This window comes from Prinia subflava, chromosome 1, assembly GCF_021018805.1.
Source record: "Prinia subflava isolate CZ2003 ecotype Zambia chromosome 1, Cam_Psub_1.2, whole genome shotgun sequence".
NCBI lineage: Eukaryota > Metazoa > Chordata > Aves > Passeriformes > Cisticolidae > Prinia > Prinia subflava.
Genome location: NC_086247.1, coordinates 132,766,674 through 132,788,492, shown reverse-complemented (window position 1 = coordinate 132,788,492; position 21,819 = coordinate 132,766,674). Strand labels below are relative to the sequence as shown.

At 43.4% G+C, this 21,819-nt stretch overlaps 3 protein-coding genes across 8 annotated transcripts in view; 2 read left to right on the top strand and 1 right to left on the bottom strand.

Annotated features, from left to right (window-relative positions):
- NMT2 (N-myristoyltransferase 2) overlaps positions 1-5,579 on the top strand; it is a 31,588-nt gene extending 26,009 nt beyond the window's left edge. Inside the window, exons 10-12 of the mRNA XM_063412896.1 lie at positions 980-1,147; positions 5,083-5,220; positions 5,418-5,579. Of these exons, the coding sequence (XP_063268966.1) occupies positions 980-1,147; positions 5,083-5,220; positions 5,418-5,438 (327 nt within the window). The 3' untranslated portion in view covers positions 5,439-5,579. The remainder of the gene's footprint in view (positions 1-979; positions 1,148-5,082; positions 5,221-5,417) is intronic.
- Positions 5,580-8,641: 3,062 nt separating this feature from the next.
- On the bottom strand, positions 8,642-12,854 carry RPP38 (ribonuclease P/MRP subunit p38). 6 transcript variants are annotated; one of them, XM_063412942.1, is made up of 3 exons: positions 12,789-12,852; positions 12,427-12,556; positions 8,642-10,726 (listed from the first exon to the last, which is right to left on the bottom strand). In XM_063412942.1, the coding sequence occupies exon 3, from the start codon at positions 10,697-10,699 to the stop codon at positions 9,854-9,856; it is 846 nt and encodes a 281-aa protein (XP_063269012.1). In that variant the 5' UTR covers positions 10,700-10,726; positions 12,427-12,556; positions 12,789-12,852; the 3' UTR covers positions 8,642-9,853. The 6 variants fall into 6 exon arrangements, with proteins under 6 accessions (XP_063269012.1, XP_063269019.1, XP_063268999.1 ...); XM_063412949.1 differs by having other exon boundaries at positions 12,442-12,556; XM_063412929.1 differs by lacking the exon at positions 12,427-12,556 and having other exon boundaries at positions 12,789-12,854.
- Positions 12,855-14,079: 1,225 nt separating this feature from the next.
- Positions 14,080-21,819, top strand: ACBD7 (acyl-CoA binding domain containing 7). Its single transcript, XM_063412860.1, has 4 exons — positions 14,080-14,505; positions 21,167-21,284; positions 21,388-21,450; positions 21,538-21,819. Exons 1-4 carry the CDS (start codon positions 14,494-14,496, stop codon positions 21,609-21,611), a joined length of 267 nt encoding a protein of 88 aa, XP_063268930.1. The 5' UTR covers positions 14,080-14,493; the 3' UTR covers positions 21,612-21,819.

Sequence of the window (21,819 nt, the reverse complement as noted above, 5' to 3'; positions counted from 1 at the left end):
ACTCTGTATAATTTATGAGTTAATATTTTCATCATCCTTACTGAATTTAGTGAGTGACTCAATAAATTTTCTGTTCCTTGTAGTTAGTATTACTTCTACTACAGAATCTGTACCAGCTCTAAGACAAAAGCTTTTTTGCATGTAGTGTGTTCAACTGTTTTACTTTTTATGTAGAAGTACTATTAATTTAGGGAGCCATGTGAGGTTCCTTCATTGAACTCTAATTAGTGGTTACTAGTCATTCAAAAATAAACAAGCAAGAAGATTTGTGTGTCACCTTTGCCTTATTTTCTTGGAGATATTCTGGGGAGTTTTTGTGCTCAGCTTGTTAGCTGTAACCCATGTAATTATTTCATAACCCATGTAATAATTATTTCCTATATCCTACTAATCCACACTCTTGAAGATGTGCAAACTTCCTTAGATGCGTGAAATTAAGAACTTTTATGTAATATACTTTAGATTTCTGTATAAACTCTTTTTTGTTGACTACTGCTTTCATTAGAATTTCAATGCGATTTAGTACTGTTGTCCAACAAATAGGTTGTGCTTGTTGATTAATATTTAAATATCCTTTGTATACCAGCACAGTATATTTTTTCTCTGCTTTTGAAAGATGAGAAAATTATTCTTTGATGTGAGTGTCATCAGATTTTTAAAATGTCTGTAATATTTTAAGAATATTTTACTAAAAATTAGTTTAGTCAGAAAAATCTACTTTCAGTGGAAGTGAGCTTTGTTAGCTTTGTCTGTAGCAAACTACAACTTTGACAATTGTTTGTCAAATGTTAGTGGTGTAATAGACTAGATAAATCTAATTTTTTTCCTCAAATCTTAGCTAAGACTAGCTGTTATACCATAGTACTTACAGTGCATAAACCTGGCTGCATTTATTACTTTCTGTATAACTTTCACATTAGCCTAACCAGTAACTGATTATGTATTAATGGACTTTTTTGTTTTGATTTGTTTTTTATAGGGTTCGAATGGTATTTTAACAGACTTCCTCAGTTTCTACACATTACCTTCAACAGTGATGCATCATCCTGTCCATAAAAGCCTCAAAGCTGCCTATTCCTTTTACAATATTCATACAGAGACTCCCTTGTTGGATTTAATGAATGATGCACTCATTATAGCTAAATTGGTAAGTTGTAGGTTGTGTTTTTTCTACTCCTTAGTATTCTTAGGAGTAGTGGCAAGGTAAAAACTGGAGTAATTTATCCATGCCAGTGCATTCGGTTTTACTATTTACAGCACAGAGTGCAGTTGACAAGACATATATATATATATATATATATATATATATATAAAAATATGAAGCACTATGCTTGTTTTTTACTTTGAGTGGTGCTGGGGAATGACAAATGCATAAATGCTGTTTGCAGTAGCTTGAACTGTGGAAACACCCAAAAGCACACTGATGGCTACAGTCCCTAAGTATCAGAAGAATGAAAAGTATCATAAAATAATTTCCTTTGGAGATGAACTAATAAGTGCTATCAAATACATTTTGCTTTTTAAAATTATTTTTTATTCTTAAAAAAATGTAGAAATTTATTTATGTGAGCTTTATCGTTTTATCTTTGCTACGTGTAAAGCTCTGTAGATGATGTCACAGTGTAGCTTTTAAGCATACCCTTAGGTATGGAATTATACTAGTGTTTGGTTGAATGGTAGGGAAAAAACTCTAAATGAAGTTCTTAAACAGAAGAGTTTTGGGAGTTTAGTACTGTCTAATGAAAAGCTGTCACTCTGTTCTCGATGACTAGGGTTTTGTGAGGGTGCTAACACCAGTGGCACATGCCAGCACTCGAAATGAATTTGCAGAGACCTGTTTGCCCTGCACAGGCTGCATGGGGTCCATACACCCACCCTGCAGCCATTGCCAGCCGGCTGCGGAGCACAGGCTGTGTCTGCCCTCCCTCCTGCCCAGGTGCTGCTGCCCTGCTGGTGGCGTTACAGGCTCTACTACAGAATCTGTAGCTCTGGCAGGCCACGCTCAGAGCTGCCTGCACGTGCCACAGGGATTTCTGTGTTGGTTCTGGGTGAAGCCAGGGATGGTCTGCAAAGGCTGTATCTGTTCAGACTTGAGGCTGTATGAAAGCATCCACACAATCTTCAACCTGTCTGTCCCAGCTACATTCGTGCACCACTGCAGCTGAGCTGCCATTTGTGACAGGAACTGCTTGCTGAGCCTTGTTAACCTAGAAGCAGTTCAGTAATTATTTGTCAGGGAAAACTCCTGGATAGTTACGGGAAATACCATTCTTCAGGCTCCAGAATGATCCAAAAGGAGGTTCAGAGACAGACTTCAAGAAACTAATGTAATTTTCAGGCGTGGCTAAAAGTACTGGTAATTATTCTTAAAAGTCAATGTGGAAGAAGGTTGGTCTCAGTTCAAAGCGTGGCCCAGGGAGCTGTGTCTGGCCATTCTCTGGCCGTGGGTGGGACGGGTGAGGAGGCAGGTCCATGGTCTGACTGCAGGGCTTTGCACCTTCCCCTGCATGTTTCTCTCTCAATGTGACATGCAGCTCCATGATGATCCTTTTGAGTGGATCATCCTATATCCCTTGCAATACTGGGATTTAGACACCTGTGGATTTCTTAAGTACCTGCTGGGCCTGTAATGCATCATTAGATGCCTAATTATAGTTGCAGGTCTGGCAGTTGAGTTTTACATGAGGAGAGGTAAGGCAAAGGAAGAGAGATGATAAATGCAGTCCTATTCACAGCCTTTTGTTTACAAACATACTGAGTCTGGCTATGTTGGAGTTAACTTTGTTCCTAGCAGCCCATATGGTGCTGCACTTTGTCACTGATAACACACCAGTGTTTTGGTTGTTACTGAACACTGCTTGCACAGCCTCAAGGCTTTCTATTTCCCCTGCAGTGAGGAGGCTGAGGATGGGCAAGAAGGTGGGAGGGGATGTAGCCAGGACAGGTGACCCCAGCTGACCAAAGGGATGTTCCACACCGTATGATGTTCTGCTCCAAAGTAAAGGCTGAAGGAAATGAGGAGGAAGGGAGGATGCTTCTAGTGATAGCATTTATGTTCCCTAACAATGATTATGCATGCTGAGATCTTGCTTCCCAGGAAGTGGTTTGACATCTGTCTGGCAGTAGGAAGTAGTGAATGAATTCTTCTTTTTGCTTCCCTTGTGCCTTCAGCTTTTGCTTTCTCTATTAAACTGTCATTTCAATTCACAAAACTTCTGTTTTCTCCCCATGCTGTGGGAGAGGAGTAAACCAAAGGCTGTGTGGGTGTTTGGCTCTTGTCTGGGGACAGCCCACCACAGTTTCCTTTCTGTTCTTTAACTCCAAAGCATGGGTTTTGGAGGTACAAATTCAGCTCAACAATTTGCTTTTAGGGTTTGCATGTCAGCTAATGTTTATTTTTATCTTGATATCACACTATATAAAATCAGTTTAGAATTAGTTTGGCAGTTATAGGACAAAATACCAGACCTTCAAAGTAAAACCTGAAATTTGGAGTTATTAACTTAGGTTCTATGTATTCTTCGTGGAGAGAGAGTGAGATTTTGTATCAGGATAATCCCTCTAAAACCCTGCATATTTTATTGTTGAAGCTGATACTAAGTTTCTAGATCTAGAACCCATGGAAGAAATTCTCTTCTGAGTCTGCTTCAGTGCTCTATCAGAGCTGTGGAGAAAGTACCTTTAAACAAAAGCCTTCTTATTCCTCTCAGAAGATACTAACCTGAAACTAATCTGCCGATGTTTAGATACTGAATTAAAACCACATTTGTAGAATTTTGTTCGAATTTTGAGTGTTTAATTGCACAGCTTAGTGTATCTAGAGTGTCTCTATTCTCCCCCACTTCCCTTCCTGCCTTCTGAGATTGCTGTTACTGTTACTTATTAACTTGGAATATTTCCAAATTTACTTTCAATGCTAAATGTCAAATATTGTCACCTCATTTGTCATATTTCTGCATGTTTTTCACAGCATGTTTAACTTAGCGTGGCATCGTCTGCACACAGAATGATCTTTGTGTAAGGTAGTGGGAAGCCTTACTAAATCCACTGTGTGCTTTGTAACTTTCTTTTAAATAGTCCTGATGTAGAGCTTAAGTGCTCTTTTTCTTCAAACCCCTTTTTCTTCTAACATGGGATGCTCATTTAGAAGAAAAAAAAATACTGAGTGATGAATATTCCTTACCCCATCTTCTTGGGCTTAAGTAATTGAGCATTATTGTTTTGTACCTTTTTTCTTAAAAGTGTATCGTGTCCTGCTGGTGCACTACCTTTGTGCTGTTAAAACCCCAGGAGCTTAGGTCAGACTCCCTTGTAGTTAATTGCAAATAAATGGACTTTTATATCCACACCCCCGAGCAAATTCAGCTCTCCATATTTGATGATTATTGCTGCAAAGGCTTAACTGACCTTGGGTTTCTGTTGCTTGTTAAGAGTTCCCAGTGAGGAGTCAGGATTTGAGTATGTGTTGATGCAGAAAAAACTCTCGAGACTGATTTGACTGTGTGGCTCTTCTGAGATAAAAAATATCTGAGTGGTGAATTTGGGAGGTTTATGAAAAGAGGAGTTGGTAGAGGGTACATTAGTAGGGGAGGGACAATCACATGAAAGATTTGAGTTCTAAAGAGAATGGCGTTTCAGAAAAGAATTAAATCGCAAAAATATGTTTATTGTTAACAGAATGATAAATTGCTGAAAAACAGTAAAAGCTGTATTTATGCAGCTTCAACTAGAATAGGCTATATGTGTCAAAACACTGTATGTAACTGTAAAATTGCATACCTGTAAGGATAAAATAATGGAAAATGCTCTAGGGACTCTTCAGACATGAGGCTCTGAAAAGAGCTTTAAAATTTGTACCCTTTTGGAACTAGTCTTCAAGGAAATTTGTGCATTATACTTTAGTTTTATTGGGAAAATAACTCTGTGTGTGTATCTAATTAAAAGGCAAGATTTATTCTATTGTATTTTTCCTTTTAATTAGCCTAAGTTTCTTGGATACCATATGCCACTCTGTGGAGTATCATTTGTGTGTCATTTGAAAATTTCAAAAGTAAAATTTTAAAAATGTTCTGCTGTTGCCAGAAAGGATTCGATGTGTTCAATGCGCTAGACTTAATGGAAAACAAAACATTCCTGGAAAAACTCAAGTTTGGGATTGGAGATGGAAATTTGCAGTATTACTTGTACAACTGGAGGTGTCCAGGCATGGAATCTGAAAAGGTAAGGGAGAAAAATGAGTTCCTGAATTCCATTAGATGTAATGGTACATTCATCTGCACTGGCCAAAAATGGGCAGAAGTTTCAAAAATAATGTAATTGACCCTGTTTATGATCCATAATTGAGATGCAGAAGTCTCTCGATGTTTAGATTTACTGCCATAAAGGAACTAAATACTGTATTTTTCTTCTTCCTTTAGGTTGGCCTTGTATTACAATGAGAATGCTTATGTTTCTAGAACTCTTGAGGTCATCGTTTGAGTTAATTTGATCTCCATAACTCTTGAAATGGTATTGTTCAAGAGGAGTAAAGCACAACGTCAGTGATACTGAAATAGTCCATTAAATCTGATCAATGAAGACATCCACATGTGACCAAATTTATGAATTTTCAGATAGATCAGACGGTCCATGAAACTCTTCTATTGACCATGAAAAGAATAAAAAGCACATTCATTTAAGTTTCAAAGCTTAGCTTGCACCTGGATGAGAAGAAGGTATTTTTTCCACTCTGTAGGAAAGACTGTTTTGTACAAACTGAACTTCAGTGGTGGATTAGGGTACAAAAAATATTTGCTATTATGTGGATGAACTGCTGCATTTCTATTTATTAAGTGGTGATGTATGTATGTCAGTGTAACAGAATGAAGGATACAAACTGGAGTATCTTTGCTTATTTACGTAACATGGATATCATCATTTGGGGGAAAATCACGAAGTACGATACGTTTGTAGCTCTATGAAAGTCCTGGATGTTTTTGTAACTGGAGCAGTATGACAATGTACTGGTTTAACTAGTGCATTTGTTTCTCCATAAGCAACGCTGCCAAATCAATAAAAAATACAAATTTGTACTTTGATCTTCAATAGATCAGTGGGTTGATTTAACAGTATCGCACTGTTCAGTGCAGGTGTTATCTATGTTGCCAGAATGATAATACATTACTGTACTTAATTTACAGTTGTGGCACAATACCTTAGTTTTTCCTCAGTAGAATAACATCAGCCTGTGTGTAAAACTAAGAATTTTAGTAGTGCTATCAGGATATTTATAGTTTGAATGTTTTCAACGCTTCTGCGAAATTGCACATATTCCTTTGTCTACTTTGATTTCCTATGAAGTCTGTAATTCTAATGAAAAGTACCTTGTGTAAATATGTATTCATAAATTGTTCCTGGTAATGTTTTTATCCTGACTTTGGAACAAGAAGTTTTGCTATATATGTGGCTGGTAAGCAGAAGAGAAATGCTCTGCCCTCAGTCCTTGGAAGTGTCTGTACTGCACTTCCTGAAATGTAGGAGGGCTGATCTTTGTTGTTGGGTGGAGCTGTTTTAATTCCCTCATGAATGCTCGGCAATGGGAGTGGCTTCTGAAGCACTTTATATGCATTCCAGCATAGCGTCAATAGCTAGAGATGATAGCAGTTCTTTTAGCTCATGGATGCTGCAGAATCGTGAGCACTGAGAAAATCTGTGTTAAGAAACTGTTCTAGCTGAAAGTGCCAAATTGTGGTAGTGAAGCCTCTGTGCTGTGAGCATCTTTTGAATGTGACTTGAATATCTCATGAAATGCAAATGTTTAACTTTCCTTTTAAACATGCCTGTAATTCTGACAGCAGATTTTGCTGAAAGTTTAATTCTGTACATGAAGATAAATTTGTCCTTCATAACTGTTAGCCCTACCCACCACCTTGTAGCAGTGGGTTTTTCTTTCTTCCCGCTCCTTTTCCATTGTGTGAATGGGTTGTGGTTTGGTTTCTTTTTCTTGTTGAATTGTGATGGGAGGATTCTGCCCTAGAAACAGTGATAAATTCTTTCCCTTACTGCATTATAGCTGATTAAAGCATTCAACTTCCTTCAAACAAAGGAAGGGACTGAACGTGGTTTGTTTGACCTCCGGTTGTGCACCAGCTCGGGACCTCATGAATTTGAAAGGACTTCAGAGGACATCTAATGGTGCAGTTGGGCTTTACATCTCTGGCTACTCCTGATACCTCTCTGCTAGTAGCAGTCAAAACAGGTGGTGCAGAGACAGGTTTGACTCTGTGCGAGGCCTGAGCAGAATTAAGTGCCTGAAAATGTAATTGATAGTAGTGATACCTGAGGTAACAAGAAGGATTTAATCTTGACCCCATCAAAGATCTGAGTTTTTAATTCCTAAAAGGCAAGGAGGTGCCTCCTTGGAAGGGCATTCTTATGGAGCACTCTGGGATGCAGTTCACCGAGGAGCTCGGAGTGTTCTCCTTCAGCTCTTAAAAGGCAGAGCTTCAGCCATCCTCACTCAGGGCTGCCTGAGGTGAGGTGGGACAGCAGGGCATAGCTCTGTCCTCATGGCTAAGATACCTCCTTGCTGAGACAGCCCAGGGGAAGGATATGCTCATGTTCTCTGCCTTTCTTCCCCTCAAAAAACCGCAAGTGGAAGAAATGTTAGGCAGATGATTTCTGCTCTGAAATCAGAAGGCAGATCCTCCCAAGCATTGTCCTTTGTAAAACAGAGGCCATGATGGGACCAAGTATGTCCAGGTAGAAGACAGACTCGAATGTGGGTTTCCTGCAGCCTGGCTTCTGCCTAAATCTTCAGGTTAGGGCACATCTAGTAAAATAGTGCCATTTGCTTCTGAATCCAAGGGATAAACTTCTGTCTTGTCTGGCTCACTCTGCATGTTCACTGAGGGGCTGGAGGGCAGAGACATGCTCCTGTAGAAGCTGTGCAGCACTGTAGCTGAGAAAATTTACCAGGCAGAGCATGAGGGAAGAGCAGGCATCTAAGCCTGAGTGTTGGGGCAGGTCTTGGAGAGTTCTGTTCATGGACTTGTGTGTTAAGCATGGCCTCTTCTGTCCCTGCTGAGTGCTCTTCACCTGTAGTGTTTTGCTGAAGTACCACAGCATCAAGAGGACTTGAATCTTGAAGGTGTCCCAGCCTGCACCCACAGAGTAAGACAGTTACTCTGGAGGTGAAAATTGTGGCAACTTTGCCTTCCTAAGCAGCAGTTAAACAAAAGGTGACTGTCTGTGTGGGGCCACTGTCAGGAGCTCAATAGGAGAGACCCTTCTCTTGTTTCCAAGGTTGAACCTGTGTGCATTAGTCCTGCTAGGAACGTAAGACTCCTCAGAACCTAATAGGTGTTTGTAAAGGATTGGCAAATGTAAAGCTTGCTCTGCCACCTTTCCCACCTGGCTTTTTAAACACTTGTTAATTTTTTTACAAAGTAACTTCCTATCTGCAGAGGGAACCCCAGTCCCTGAAGACAGACATAGACCTGGGCAGGCGGTGAAGTGCTTGAAAGATGATTGCTGTGCTTCTGTTCTTTACCAAAGCTAATCCTTGTGCTCTGTGTAAATGCTGTGACTCTTATGCTATGGTTAGCCAGCCTGGGAATGAAACACACTAGTGCTAGCATGCCTTCAAAGTTTTATGCACCCAGAAAGCCAGAAAAAAGGACATCTATAAAGGACTATGAAGCAAGGCAAAATAATCTCACCTCTTATTGCATCCTCAGACACAGACAAAAATTGTAGCATTAAATTCTTTGTTTAAACTTCAAGGAGCATCATGACTACACAATCATTGCTCATTGCTACTGCCTGCCTTCACAGTTGGTATCATGAACTGAAGTAATTTCTAAATAAATTCAAAATACAGATGAGCTATTGGATGGCAGTGGAAGTCTGGATTAACCAATCTCTGAAAAATACATGTAAATTTTAACTTTTAAGGAACAACAAAGTTACTCAGTTAAGAATTTTATGCTTTCTTCTACAAGTAATTTTCTAGGCTGTTGATTGCCTGAATTGCAGTGCTATTTCCCTTCCCTCCTACAACCCAATCCCCTCATTAGGAAATTGTTCATCATCCCCAGTAAAATAAAAGGAAACTCAGAAGTTACATGGTATGTTTTCGTTCTTGTAGCAGTTATACTTCTCATTTACTTTATGTAAGTATATGGCTTATGTCAGTTTCCTGGGAAACAACTTTAGACTTCATTTAGATGTTTGTTTGTTTGTTTTTTTAATACTGCAGCAGTAATAATTTGGTTTTGTATTTGGATATTACTTTTCCTTCAGCATACCATGCATCAGGTATCAGATGGAACCCAGGTCTGCATACATATGTGACCAAAACAAGCTGTTCAGCAGAACAAACTATATTAGAGTTCAAAAGGGGAATCTGCCTGTGCTGTTTACTTGAACCCAGCTTTAAAAGACTTACACTGGCATGGACCTTTGTTTTAAATAAACTTTCACTTTTGGTATTTATTTGTTTGAGTAATTATACGTAAATCTCTTTTGCTTAAAGCATGTTCATCTGTGTAAAAATACAGAGTTCATTTAATGCTTTGTATTAATTCCAGAGAAGTATAAATTATGTCTTAAAATTACGTTGGCATGTTCATTACTGGCTTTAAGTCTGACCCCCAGCTGCAAATGAAAATACTTATCCCCAGTAAAGACTAACACCCAAGTCTGAGCAATATTCTTTATTAAAGAAGAAAGTACTTCAGCCAAATGCAACATAAAGTTCACCTTGTATTCAAGAGCTTTACACTGTAAAGCCTAGAAGAATTGTTCAGTTCGAACTGTACTCCATCCTGCATTTAAAAAATCTGTTTAATAGAAAGAATCAAGCTATAATCAGTTATGCTGAAAAAGCCTTTTTCTTTTTGCGAGGCGGCTTCTTATTGGGATTTGGGATGAGTTTCTTGATTTTCAAAGGCTGCAAAATTACATTTGAAAGATCAGGCCGATTGCTTTCCGCATGCTTCCGCTTCTGACTTGCAAGCTTATCCTCCCCCAGCAGCTCTGCAAGCTCTTCGGGTTCCAGATTTTCTGAAGAATCTGTATCTGCATAAGCCATGGATTCTTCAGCTCTGTACTGAAACCACGGCACTTCCAAAGGCGGTATCTTTGGAATTATTGCTGCTATGGCTTCAGAGAATTTGTCAGCCGGCCTTTTGAAGCCGAGCGCCAGGACGGAGGTCAGGCCCAGCGGGGGCGCGAGGGTCTCGCTGAGGCGCGGCACCTGCCCCGCCGGCGTGGTGCGGCTCGCGCTCAGCTCCAGCAGGTGCGACGTGATCATGGCCGGCTTGGCAGACTTGCACACCAGCACGAGAAGAAGTTCATTTTTTTCCAATGCTTTTGTAACTTCGTTAACTCCAATAGCAAGCTGTCTTCTGATAATTATGTCAGTCCATCCTGGTTTTTGTTGGTGGCTTTCTCTTTCCTCTTTAGGGAGTTCATCGGTGCCAGCATCACGCTTTCTTTCTGTTTGCTTTTTCATAAGGGAACGTTTTTTCTTTCTTGGACTCTCAATCTTTTTAAGTCCAATATGTTTAATCCTTTCTTCTAAGGTCTCTAGTATAAAATGCATATCTTCTCCATCTATGGTTTTCCATTGGAAAACAAAGGGGTTATCTAGACTTGTTTTTACAGTGGTTTTCTTTGCTTTCCGAAGTGTTGCCGTCCCTTGCTGAACTACAGACATGCTGAGGAGGTTCTGTGTTTTGTCACCCTAAGGAAGAAAGAGCAAGACATTGGTTCAAATACTCTACTGTGTGCCATAGACATTGTTACCAGAAGCTTCTTCTGGGAATGCAGAAGAGAAACACAGTATGTCAGTGATACTGGCAGAATAACAGGTTGAAGGACCGTCCTTTTTCACTGCTGCACAGCTGCAGTGCCCCCTGTGACATGGGAGGGGGAAAAAAAGGCAAAAACTGAATCACAACATGAAATAAGTTCCAGAATTTATTTAGGACTTTTACAAATCTTGTCTTTTCACTCTTTAGTCCACGCCTTTGTGTTTTTCTGTATTTGGAAGATATGATAGAAACTTCCAGACTCTTTAATAATTTATGCTTTCAGGGAAGGAAGGCAATCCCCTACAGGCCTCCAAAAGTTCAAAAGTGGTCTTTTGTGTCACCTGGACAGTGCCTTCAGGGATGAGAAAAACTGAACAAGAGCAGAGAAAGTGTAATTTTGTACTTGCTCTGATTGATCTAGTCCAGAGTAGCAGTGAAGACATGAGGTCAAGCCTGATGGCAGTAAATTGCCAAGCCCCCATCCTCCTGCTTGGGAGCTAGTAATAGCTTCATTGCAAGCTTACAGAGTAAGTGCAGCTCAGGTTTCTAACCAGGGGAAACACGACGTGACTCCCTCCTAGGTTTCCCAGTTACCCAAGAAGGCATACAGGTTGCATTTATGTACAGCTCATGAACATCTAAAGGCTGCCACCCAAAAGAGACCATTTTGCTAGTCATAGCCGTTCTCTGTGTACTGGTAGTGAGTTACCCTGATACAAAAAGACAAACACCATCTCAACCCAGTGGACTGCCATCAAGCAACATCTATCTGGATGGATTTTCACTCAGCTAAACTCTTGTCTAAAGGACAGCAGGAGAATGATGCACATGGTATGATTCTGGGGGAGGTCCACCAGTTGGACTGGAAAGGCCAGGAACTGGATTTGATGATCCTTGTGAATTCTGTCCAACTCAGGATAGGCTATACTCTATGATTCCACCTTGAACAGAGTTGTATCAATGCAATGTGAACTGTGACCCAAAATAAATGTCAAAAACAGTGAAGGAGTTTTCAGAGAACAGTAAAACCGAGACTTCCAAAATAGAAAAAAAACCACCGTGCCACTCTTGAGTACTCTCAGAATAATCTATTGAAATACCCTGGGCCACCTCAGCGATATTCCATCCAACCCAGTTATCTGCATGCAACAGTGGAAACTGGAGAAACCATCTGGGGAGGACAGGGCTGGCATTCCCCTTAGCTCTCAAGAAACCACAATGGTTGCATGTGGGATGTGAGAATAAAGATGTGCCAATTTAACGTATCAGTCCTTTATAGAGCTATCATCATGCAGTCACCTAACCCCTTTTGCTTATCATCACAGTGACAACAACCAAAAAGTGAATACAACTAAAAAATCGGAATGACCACAAGAATTCTAACGTGTGACCGAGTTAGAACAGAAGCTTGTGATTGTTTTAAAAAAATGAGCTCAGGGTTATCGCTTTTAAAAGCTTTCAATTAGGGATGCTCTTTGACAAGCAAAATCAGCAGCATACATGTATAAGAAAAAAAACCATGGAACATGTTCACAGTCCAAAGATTACATTTTTCTTTTCAAAATGGGCACTCCTGAGGAAAACACGCGTGCAGGACTAAGGAAACAGAGCAATGAGTGAAAAAACGAACACCGAGCTCCTCCACCTCGCACCGCCGTCGGGACCCCTCCCCTTCCGGCGGAAGGGAGCCCGGCAAGCACCGCCCGCGCCCCTCCGGGAGCTCTCTGCAGCCGCTCCGCCCCAGAGCGCTCCTCCAGCTCCTGCCAATGGGAAACGCGCGTTGAGCACAACGCGCTGCGGCCGCCGCCGGGTCCCTGTGCCCGGGGCTCCGCCGGGACCGCAGCGCCCTTTCCCCAGGCCGCCGCATCTCGGGCCGCCGCCCCCCACCAGCCGAGCACTGCGGGCCGGGCTGGGCCCAGACGGCCTCCGGCTGCCCGACCGCGGGGCCCAGGCCGCAGCTGCCCCCGCCCGCCAGCGCAAAGCCGGCCCTACCTCAGCCGCCCCACGCTCCAGGAACGCGCCGCGGGACGCAGCCCCGCCCGCCCCGGCCCCGCTCCGCCCCCGGCCCCGCTCCGCCCCCGGCCCCGCTCCGCCCCCGGCCCCGCTCCGCCCCCGGCCCCGCTCCGCCCCGGGCCCCGCTCCGCCCCCGCCGCGCTCCGCCCCCGGCCCCGCTCCGCCCCGGGCCCCGCTCCGCCCCCGGCCCCGCTCCGCCCCGGCCCCGCTCCGTCCCCGGCCCCGCTCCGCCCCCGGCCCCGCTCCGCCCCGGCCCCGCTCCGCCCCCGGGCCGAGGCAGAGCAGTGCGGACGCTGCGGGGAGGGAGGGGGGGAGGGAGCGGGGCGCTGCTCGGGCGGGTCCCGCTGTGGCGGCTCGGCGGGCGGAGCCTGGGCTGTGCTCAAGGCTGCAATGCGAAGAGGCCGTAGCGTTAGTGCAAAGCAGCGTTAAGGCGCTGGTGCGGGGCCTGCCCCTGGCGGTCCCACCGCAGGCTCACCGCTGGCCTTCGCAGGGCTCGGGCGCTCCCGAAAGCGGGCGCACAGGCCATGGCAGACCTGCCTAGCGGTGTGTGAGCTAACGCAGCCAGGGCCAGGTCACCCGGTGCTTCATTGGGACTTACAGCCACGGGGATGTTCCTCGCTGCAGTGAAGTGTGCGCCGTGCTGTGCACGGACATTGTGTTCTGTGGCCGAGGTGATGGGTACGGACTGGTTCCATTCCGTGTTTCCCGCAATCTGCCCTCGGCCTTTAACAAATCTTCACAAAGACGTTCGTTTTCCACACTCACCATAGTGCACAGCACAGTTAAGCACAGCCTCTTGGCCCTGAGAGAGCAGAGCTTCTTCCCCAGGGTTCTGGAGAGATGTTATCATTTTTTTTTTAAATATCCTATTTACATAAATTTACTTGGATTGTTTTCTCGTTAATTTGTGACTTAATTTAACCTGGACTTGTTTCCCCTCAAATTACCTTTTTTGGCATGGTTTCATGGAAGTTAGGGAGTTAAAAAATGAAGAAGTATCTACCATAGATCAAACTATGCTCAGGGAATAATGTACATAAATGTATTGAGCATGAATATAAATAATTGATACAAGAGGGATGAATTTTTTTCCAGTGGCTACGTTTCTAGGGTTGTTTATCAACTAATTTAATATTCTTTTATTCTGTACTTAGTAGACCACATTAAAAACCAGCATTCAGAGTGTATTTTGTGTGTGTAACCACTTGTGTGAGGTATCTTTGGGGTGGCCCACGTGTTTTTCAGAGCTGCAGCTGAAGGGTGCGAGGTCCCAGGTCATGGGCACGGGCAGGGACTGCGGCGGAGAGAAGGAACAGTACCGATAACCGGGCTGGTCAAATCACTCGAGAAATTCCTTTGCCAAACAATCGGCTTGGGAATCTTTCTGTATCACCGCCCTCCACCTGGCGGCCCAATCCTCAGCGGTACGGCTGCAGCTCAGGCTTTCGGCGGAAACCAGTGGGGGCTCAGTGCTCCCTGCCGCCACCGCCCCTTCCCGGCGCCTGTCGCCGCTCAGCGGTCCCGGCGGTGCCGAGGGGACAGCGAGTCCCTGCCTGTGTGCGTGCGCTGCCGGCGCTGCTCCGCCGAGCTCCCGGGCACCGTCCCAGCGCCGCCGGAGCCGCCTGGCAGCCGCGTCCCCGCCGCAGCAGCAGCGAGGCCGTTCCCCGCGCATCCCCGCGGCACCATGACTCTCCAGGTACGCTCTTCTGCGTCTGCCGGCACTGGCGAGAGGAGAGGGATGCGCTGTGCCTCTGTGTAACGCCGGGCTGGAGGCTCTGGTATTCCTTCAGCGTAAGGATTTTTACTGCAAAATCAAGGTTACCTTGCGGCAAGGGAAATCTGCCTAAACCCTTGGAGGTTAAATAGTGCATTACTTTTCGTAAGTGGAGGGTGAGAAGCATGCTGGTTCATTTGAACTGTGTCATAGGTCAAGGAATATTTTGGAGCCTTACCTGTTCAGAGCATGCATGAATTATGTTTCTTCGGGTGTGCATCTGAGTTTGCTGGGACTGAGTTAGGCATGGAAAGAGGAGTACATACTTATGATTTGGGGATCTTGCTAGTAGCTTGGAGCTATTAAAGGAGGAGAGAAACTTCTAACACTGAGACATATGTGCATTTGGGAAGCATAAATAATTGTTAAGGAAGTGTGTATTTTTTTTTTTTTTTTTTGGTGTATGCATCTTTGGATTGCTACGTTTTGATAGGCTTGTGTTTTGGTAGGAGAGCTTCTACTTTCTTACCTTCTGACTAGAGAGAGAGCTTCCTTTTACATTCTCTCTGATTGTAGCTTTAAATAGCTGTTGAGGAAATTATTGCTGGCTTTTAGCCCCCTACTTTTGTGGGAAACTATGAATACTTCCCTTGTCTTGGCCATGCCCTGATGGATTAAGCTGTTTTTCTTCTTTAGGCTTTCCTATTATCCCTTTCACTTGAAGATTTGCAAGCTCTTCTATCCCCTTCTCATTATGTCTGCCTCAGCTTAGTGTGCATTTTGCAAAGCCTGAGCAGCACAATGCTCTGACCTAGATGCAGGGAGTGCACTGCCAGCAGCTTAGCAATTTTCTTCTGCGCTGCAATTAGGTTGAATTGCACAGAGATTTCATTGTGCTGTGTTACAGCTAAGAAGAAATCTCTTTCTTCAGTGGGTCAAAATTGCCAAATCCCAAATATAATGCCACCTTTGCTTAATTAATAATCGCTGAAATTATAGTTCGTTTTATTCTGCCTTGAATTCACTCTAGAAAGTGAATTTATTAGCCCGATGATTAAGCAGTGAGCCACAAATCATAAGAAAGAGTTGAATGCAGTATGAGATGCTGTTCCACAGCTCTACACAGTTACACTTCCACATAAAAATCAGTGGTCAAAATTTTAAGATCCCATACACATTCTGCACTAGACATTATTGATCTTGTCTTTCCACATTGGTTTGGTTGACAGTTACCAACCATATCCATAAATTTTATTGAATCTAGCTGCATGGGAATAAGGACAAATGAATAAAATAATGTTCTCATTAGTGAAGTTGTAAAATATTTATAAGTTTTGCAAATTGGTAAAATATTCTGCTGTAAATGAAGAATTCATTCAAGCTTTTTTCTTTGCAAAGGCAGTGTCTGATAATAGTCTGATAATTTGTGCTTTTATCCTTAAGGCACGTATGCTTATGTCTGTATATATTTTTATGCTTTGTGTTTGAGGGGTTAAAGGGAATTTTACTGGCACGTGATTAAAAGGAAATTATATTTTTACAGGCTGCTCGTAAGCAGGCAAATTCTAAGCAACAGTCTGTGCAGAATGATTGGCTAAAGGGGGATAAAGAAATAAAAGTTTAGTATTTAGATTTCATTTCTGCACATTTCTTGCTCTGTAGGATATGCATTTGCAAATTTTTAAACTATCTTGTGATAAAATTATAGGAAGACAAGGTTATTAACTTAATGGTTTCCTTAATTTTTTTTTTATTTTCTGTCTTGTACAATTGAACAGCGCTTCTGGTTTATTCTGACTGTGAAGTTGTCATGGTTTAACACCACCCAGCAAATAAATACCATGCAGTCACTTGCTCACACCCCTTTCACCTGCAGTGGGATAGGGAGGAGAATTAGAAGTGGAGAGAAGGGGAAGGAAGCAAAAACTCATGGGCTGAGATAAGAACAGTTCAATATTTTTTTAAAAAGTAAAATATAATCCTGTGATAGTAGTAATGAAAGAGAGAGAAAAAGAGAGAGAGAGCATGTGCAATTAAACACAGGAAAAGCAAGTGTTGCACAATACAATTGCTCACTACCCACTGACCAAGGCGAAGCCCATCCCTGAGCAGCAGTCAGCCCCTCCTGGCCAACTCCTCCCAGTTTCTACACTGGGTATGATGTTCTGTGGTGTGGAATATCCCTTTGGCCAGTTTGGTCAGCTGTCCCAGCTGTGTTCCCCTGCCTTCCCCAGATTCTTGTGCAACTCCTCACTTTCAGAGCATGAGACACTGAAAAGTCCTTGGCTCAGTGCAAGCACGACTCAGCAACAATCAAAACATCAGAGTGTTATCAACATTGTTCTCATCCTGCATCCAAAACCCTGCACTGTACCAGGTACCAGGGAGAAAATTAACTACAGCCCAGGCAAAACTAAGACAGAAGTTTAGATCAGAAAACAATTCCAGACATGTGAAAGATTTCCACAGATTTGAATGTCCTTGTACATCAGTGCTGGCAGAGGCTCACATGCAGTAATAATTTATTTAAACTTTAAACAATGCAGCAACCTAGTTATTGTTCATTTTTGATACAATTTTAATTCTTACTGTTAACAGAACATGAATCCTGCTTTTGTTTGCATGTGTGTGGATAATATTAAGAGATGTCTGTGATGGAGGAGTCAGTCACAGGTGTCAAGAATGTCACATTTCTGATATTGGGATAAATAATGAAATACTTATTTTCATAATATTGCACCTATTAAAAAAAGCCTTGGGTAGGTCATCATATTTCCTTTTGAGAGTAAATGTCCATCCCTTTTGCCATCTGTACGTCTGTACCAATAGTGTGGCTTTAAATGCTTTGCTTTGAGGAGCATCAAATATGTACAGTTCCAGTTTCTTTGGACCACTATTTTAAATTCCTTGGTAAGGTAGTTTGCATTGCTGATTTTGTTTCCCCTTGTTAAATGCCTCTCCATTATAAATTATACACATCTATTAAAAATACTGTTATTAGTGCATAGGCGTTTTTGTGGAATTAGATTCTTCTTGCTACCTTAGAAGAGAACTGCCTCATATCGTAGTGCTGCAGTGCCTGGAACACTGTGCAGCAGCGTGGCACGGCTGGAGTGACTCGGGTAGGCTGGGATGTAAATTCAGAGCATGTGAGCTCCTCTGCAATCCCCATGTCCTTGCCTCTTCCCCAAGGTGAGCACAAAGTGGGACAGTTCTCTTTTCATGGAAGGATAAGGCACCTGACTGTCAAAAAAAGCCCTATGAGCAGTCTTACACAGACTGTGAGTTAGATTCCTGTTTGTGGCAGTGTCTGTCCCCTCCCTGCTCCCAGGCTGAAGGCACCCATGCTGTGCCTCAGACACAGGGCACGGTGCTTCTGCCCAATTCTCCCCCTGTGCTGCTGTGACCTCCTGGCCTCAAACACATGGCTTCACCATTCTGGGTTTGTTGCTGAAAGGAGGAAGCACAGGAAAGGAGTGTTATTTTCTTACTTACTATGGCCCTTGAATGTCACCATGACATTCATATGGCCCTTACTATGTCACCATGAACCCTTCACATCTATTTTTCTGTGAATTTACAACTGCAATTTAAAGAATATTCAAGATTTAACTGCTGTTTTGCAGGGAGCTAGAATGCCCTTTTAATCGCACATTATGATTTTTTAAAAACATTTCTTTTAAATGCAGCTCTCTGCCTGCTGCTCCTTGTTACAACACTGCTGTTACAGATGTACATCCTCCTGCAGTGAGCACTTTTGTTTGTAGAAGACTTGTGCTTTCCCTTTGTGGGTTTCATATAGCAATACAAAATCTGCAAAAAATTAGAATTTCCTCAGAAGTTTGTATCTGGTGAATCTCATTAGCCAAAATAAATTTCCAGACCAAAATCAAAAGTGAATTCCATCTCAGGAGGCAGAGGTGACTCATTTGGTGGTCGAGTGGACAAGTTTCTGTGCAGGAAGCTGCAGTGCACTCAGCTACCTGTCCTTACTCTACTTTGCCTGCTGCTCCTGCCTTAATGCAGCCACCAGCTGGCATGTCCTTACAGCAATGAATGTGTAGTTTGATGATTCCAGGAAGGGGTCCTTTTGTGAGGAAAGATGCTTGAACATCACTCGCTAATTAATCATTTTTCCTTCATAAATTTAAAATCAGAAATAACCTTTCTCTTGTACTTTCTCTCTGTTTAAATACAGAATGCTGTAGTGAACCTAGCTCTCATTCATATTTGCTTATTTCCATCACCTGATCTGCCCAACACAGTCACTTGCCAAGGAGAAGGGCATCAATTAAGGAGACAAACATGCATTAGGTTTCATTATTAAAAAAAACATCTTTCCTGTAACTAAAGGGAAAGGTGGTATAAAGAAGCACAGGGAGGACTTCTAAGGTAATGCCAGGATCTCAGTGATTTAAACAGAGCCACAGTACTCATGATAAAACCATTGCTGACTTTTACACAAACTTTTAACTTTTAAGCTGGTGTAGTGGGTTGATGCTGGCCAGATGCACCAAAGCTACTCACTCACTCTCTTCTGCAGCTGGACAGAGGTGAGAAAATTTAATGAAAGGTTCATGAGTTAAGGACTGTGAGAGAGAGAGCTCATCAAATACCATCAAGGGCAAAACAGGCTCAACTTAGAGATATAAAGTGAATTTATTACTAGCAAAATAAGAGTAGGATAATGAGAAGTAAAAGAAGCCCTTATAAACAGCTTCCCCCCACCCCTCCCTCCTTCCAGCTCCACCCCCTACCCCAGCAGTGCAAGGGGACAGGGAATGGGGGTCATGGTCAATTCATCACCCGTGGCTTCTCCCACTGTCCAGGGAGAGGAGTTGCTCCCCTGCTGCCCTGTGGGGTTCATCCCAGGGGAGACAGTTCTCTGTGCACCTCCCCAGGGTGAGCTCAGCTCAGGAGCACAGCTCCCTGTGACTGCTGCCCTGTGGGGTTCATCCCAGGGGAGACAGTTCTCTGTGAACCTCCCCAGGGTGAGCTCACCTCAGGAGCATAGCTCCCTGCTCCCTGCTGCCCCGTGAGTCCATCCGTGGGGAACAGCCCTGCCCAGGCTGCTGCTGTGGGTCACTGCTCCACGGGCTGCAGGCCTCAGGGCCAGGCTGCTCCAGCCTGGGAGCAGGGCCCCTCTCTCCAGGGGTCTGCACAGGGCCACAGCCTCCTCCAGGCACCCACCTGCTCCAGCGTGGGCTCCTCCATGGGCTGTGGGTGGATCCCTGCATCCCCGTGGATCCCCACGGGCTGTGGGTGGATCCCTGCATCCCCGTGGATCCCCACGGGCTGTGGGTGGATCCCTGCATCCCCGTGGATCCCCACGGGCTGTGGATGGATCCCTGCATCCCCGTGGATCCCCACGGGCTGTGGGTGGATCCCTGCATCCCCGTGGATCCCCACGGGCTGTGGGTGATCCCTGCATCCCCGTGGCCCTCCATGGTCTGCAGGGGCACGGCTGCTTCACCATGGGCTGCACCACAGCTGCAGGGGAATCTCAGCTCTGGCACCTGGAGCGCCTCCTGCCCCTCTTCTGCCCTGACCCTGGGTCTGCAGGGCATGGCTGCTCTCACGTGGTCTCACTCTGCTCTTCTCTGGCTGTAGTTACAACTGCACAACCACTTTTTGTTTATTTTCCCTCCTAAATTTACTACCACAGAGGTGTTACCACCATTTCTAATCAGCCCAGTCTTGGCCAGCAGCACATCCATCCTTGGAGCCACCAGGAATTCGCTCTGCTGGACATGGGGGAAGCTCCTGGCAGCTTCTCATGAAAGCCACCTTTGTAGCATTCCCCCACTACCAAAAACCAGGCCATGCAAAACCAGTACAGCTGGTTTTGTACATACTAAATATGCGTGCAGGATATACTGTGCTTCTGCAAGATCCAACTCAAAAGCTAAAATAATTGTTGAAACCAGCATATAGCGTGTTAAAGTGCTTGTATCCTTCTGTATTAGAGTAGTGCAGTGAACTGATGGGTCTGTAGTCTCTATAGAAAATCTCTCTCTCTCTGAAATGTTCTGGGCATGAAACAGAACTCCAAACCTTAGCCTGAGACCTGCTTTATAGTGAGAATGGCTACAGCTTCAGGCTGATGTGTGTGATTCACAGTGATGAAAGGAGTGAATTTACACTTCACTCTGGTGCTCTCCTGTGTCTCAGAGTTGGCGGGGGTGGTCCTGGCAGTAGCTCATCTCCATGAGGCACCTCTGTGCTCGCTGTTTGTCTCCTACTTCCCTGTCAGCAGAGCAGTGGAAATGGAGGCTGAATTAGCAGTACCACTCAGAGGGGATTTGAGCTCCACCACTTGAGCCAACACAGTACAGGCAGGGTCAAAACAATTCAGAGATTACTGTGGTGTGTAAAGTTCACTTCATACCTGCAGTGTGACTGTAAAAGACATATAAACCACAGAAATTGTGGAGGTTGATTGCCCCTATCAGCCATACGCGCCTATATCCCTTTCTAACAATTTATGAAGACATTTATGAAGCTTCTTTCATGAGAAGAAGCCTTGTCTGATTGCTAAACCCAAGTGAGTAATTGAGAATATCTAATGATACTACCATGTGTCTTACAGTTCATGTTTTGAGTACACCCCTTGAGAGGAGAACACTTTCTGTTCTTTCATCAGGCTGACTTCGATGGTGCTGCAGAAGATGTAAAAAAATTAAAAACAAGACCAACTGATGAAGAACTGAAGGAACTATATGGATTCTACAAACAGGCTACTGTTGGAGATATTAATATTGGTATTACTATGTATACTTCACATTTACTCACATATCTTGATAAAATCAAGCTAATGTTATGTAAATCTGTATGATAACCAAAGCTCTGCATTTATTTTGGCAGAATGTCCAGGAATGCTAGATTTGAAAGGCAAAGCCAAATGGGAGGCATGGAACCTGAAAAAAGGTGTTGCACCAATTAAATTTACATCCTGTAGTCAAGTTTATAAGATGACAAATGAGAAAAGATAATGACTCCTACTTTCCTTTGCAGGTTTATCAAAGGAGGATGCCATGAATGCCTATATCTCTAAAGCAAGAGCAATGGTAGAAAAATATGGGATCTAGAATATTCAAAATAATTCCCACTAATAATTAACTCTTCAGCAGCTAATGAACTAACTCTGTTGAGAAAAATGCAATACTAAGTCCTTATTGTGTAGTCTGATACTAATATCTTTTAAGCATAAGCTCTTTGACTGTAAAGGGTATTTACATATATAATCTATTTTTAGTTTGTATATTAATCGAAATAAATTTGAACTGAATAAATTAA

What these genes read in the sequence shown, in the direction of transcription:
- RPP38 (XM_063412911.1), bottom strand. Translation starts at nt 12,663, where the DNA reads ATGCGGCGGCCTGGGGAAAGGGCGCTGCGGTCCCGGCGGAGCCCCGGG. An exon ending in GCGAGGTGGAGGAGCTCGGT is followed by an intron (nt 10,727 to 12,426) that starts GTTCGTTTTTTC and finishes TTTCTTCCTTAG; the next exon opens with GGTGACAAAACACAGAACCT.
- ACBD7 (XM_063412860.1), top strand. An exon ending in TGTTGGAGATATTAATATTG is followed by an intron (nt 21,285 to 21,387) that starts GTATTACTATGT and finishes TTATTTTGGCAG; the next exon opens with AATGTCCAGGAATGCTAGAT. An exon ending in GGCATGGAACCTGAAAAAAG is followed by an intron (nt 21,451 to 21,537) that starts GTGTTGCACCAA and finishes TTTCCTTTGCAG; the next exon opens with GTTTATCAAAGGAGGATGCC.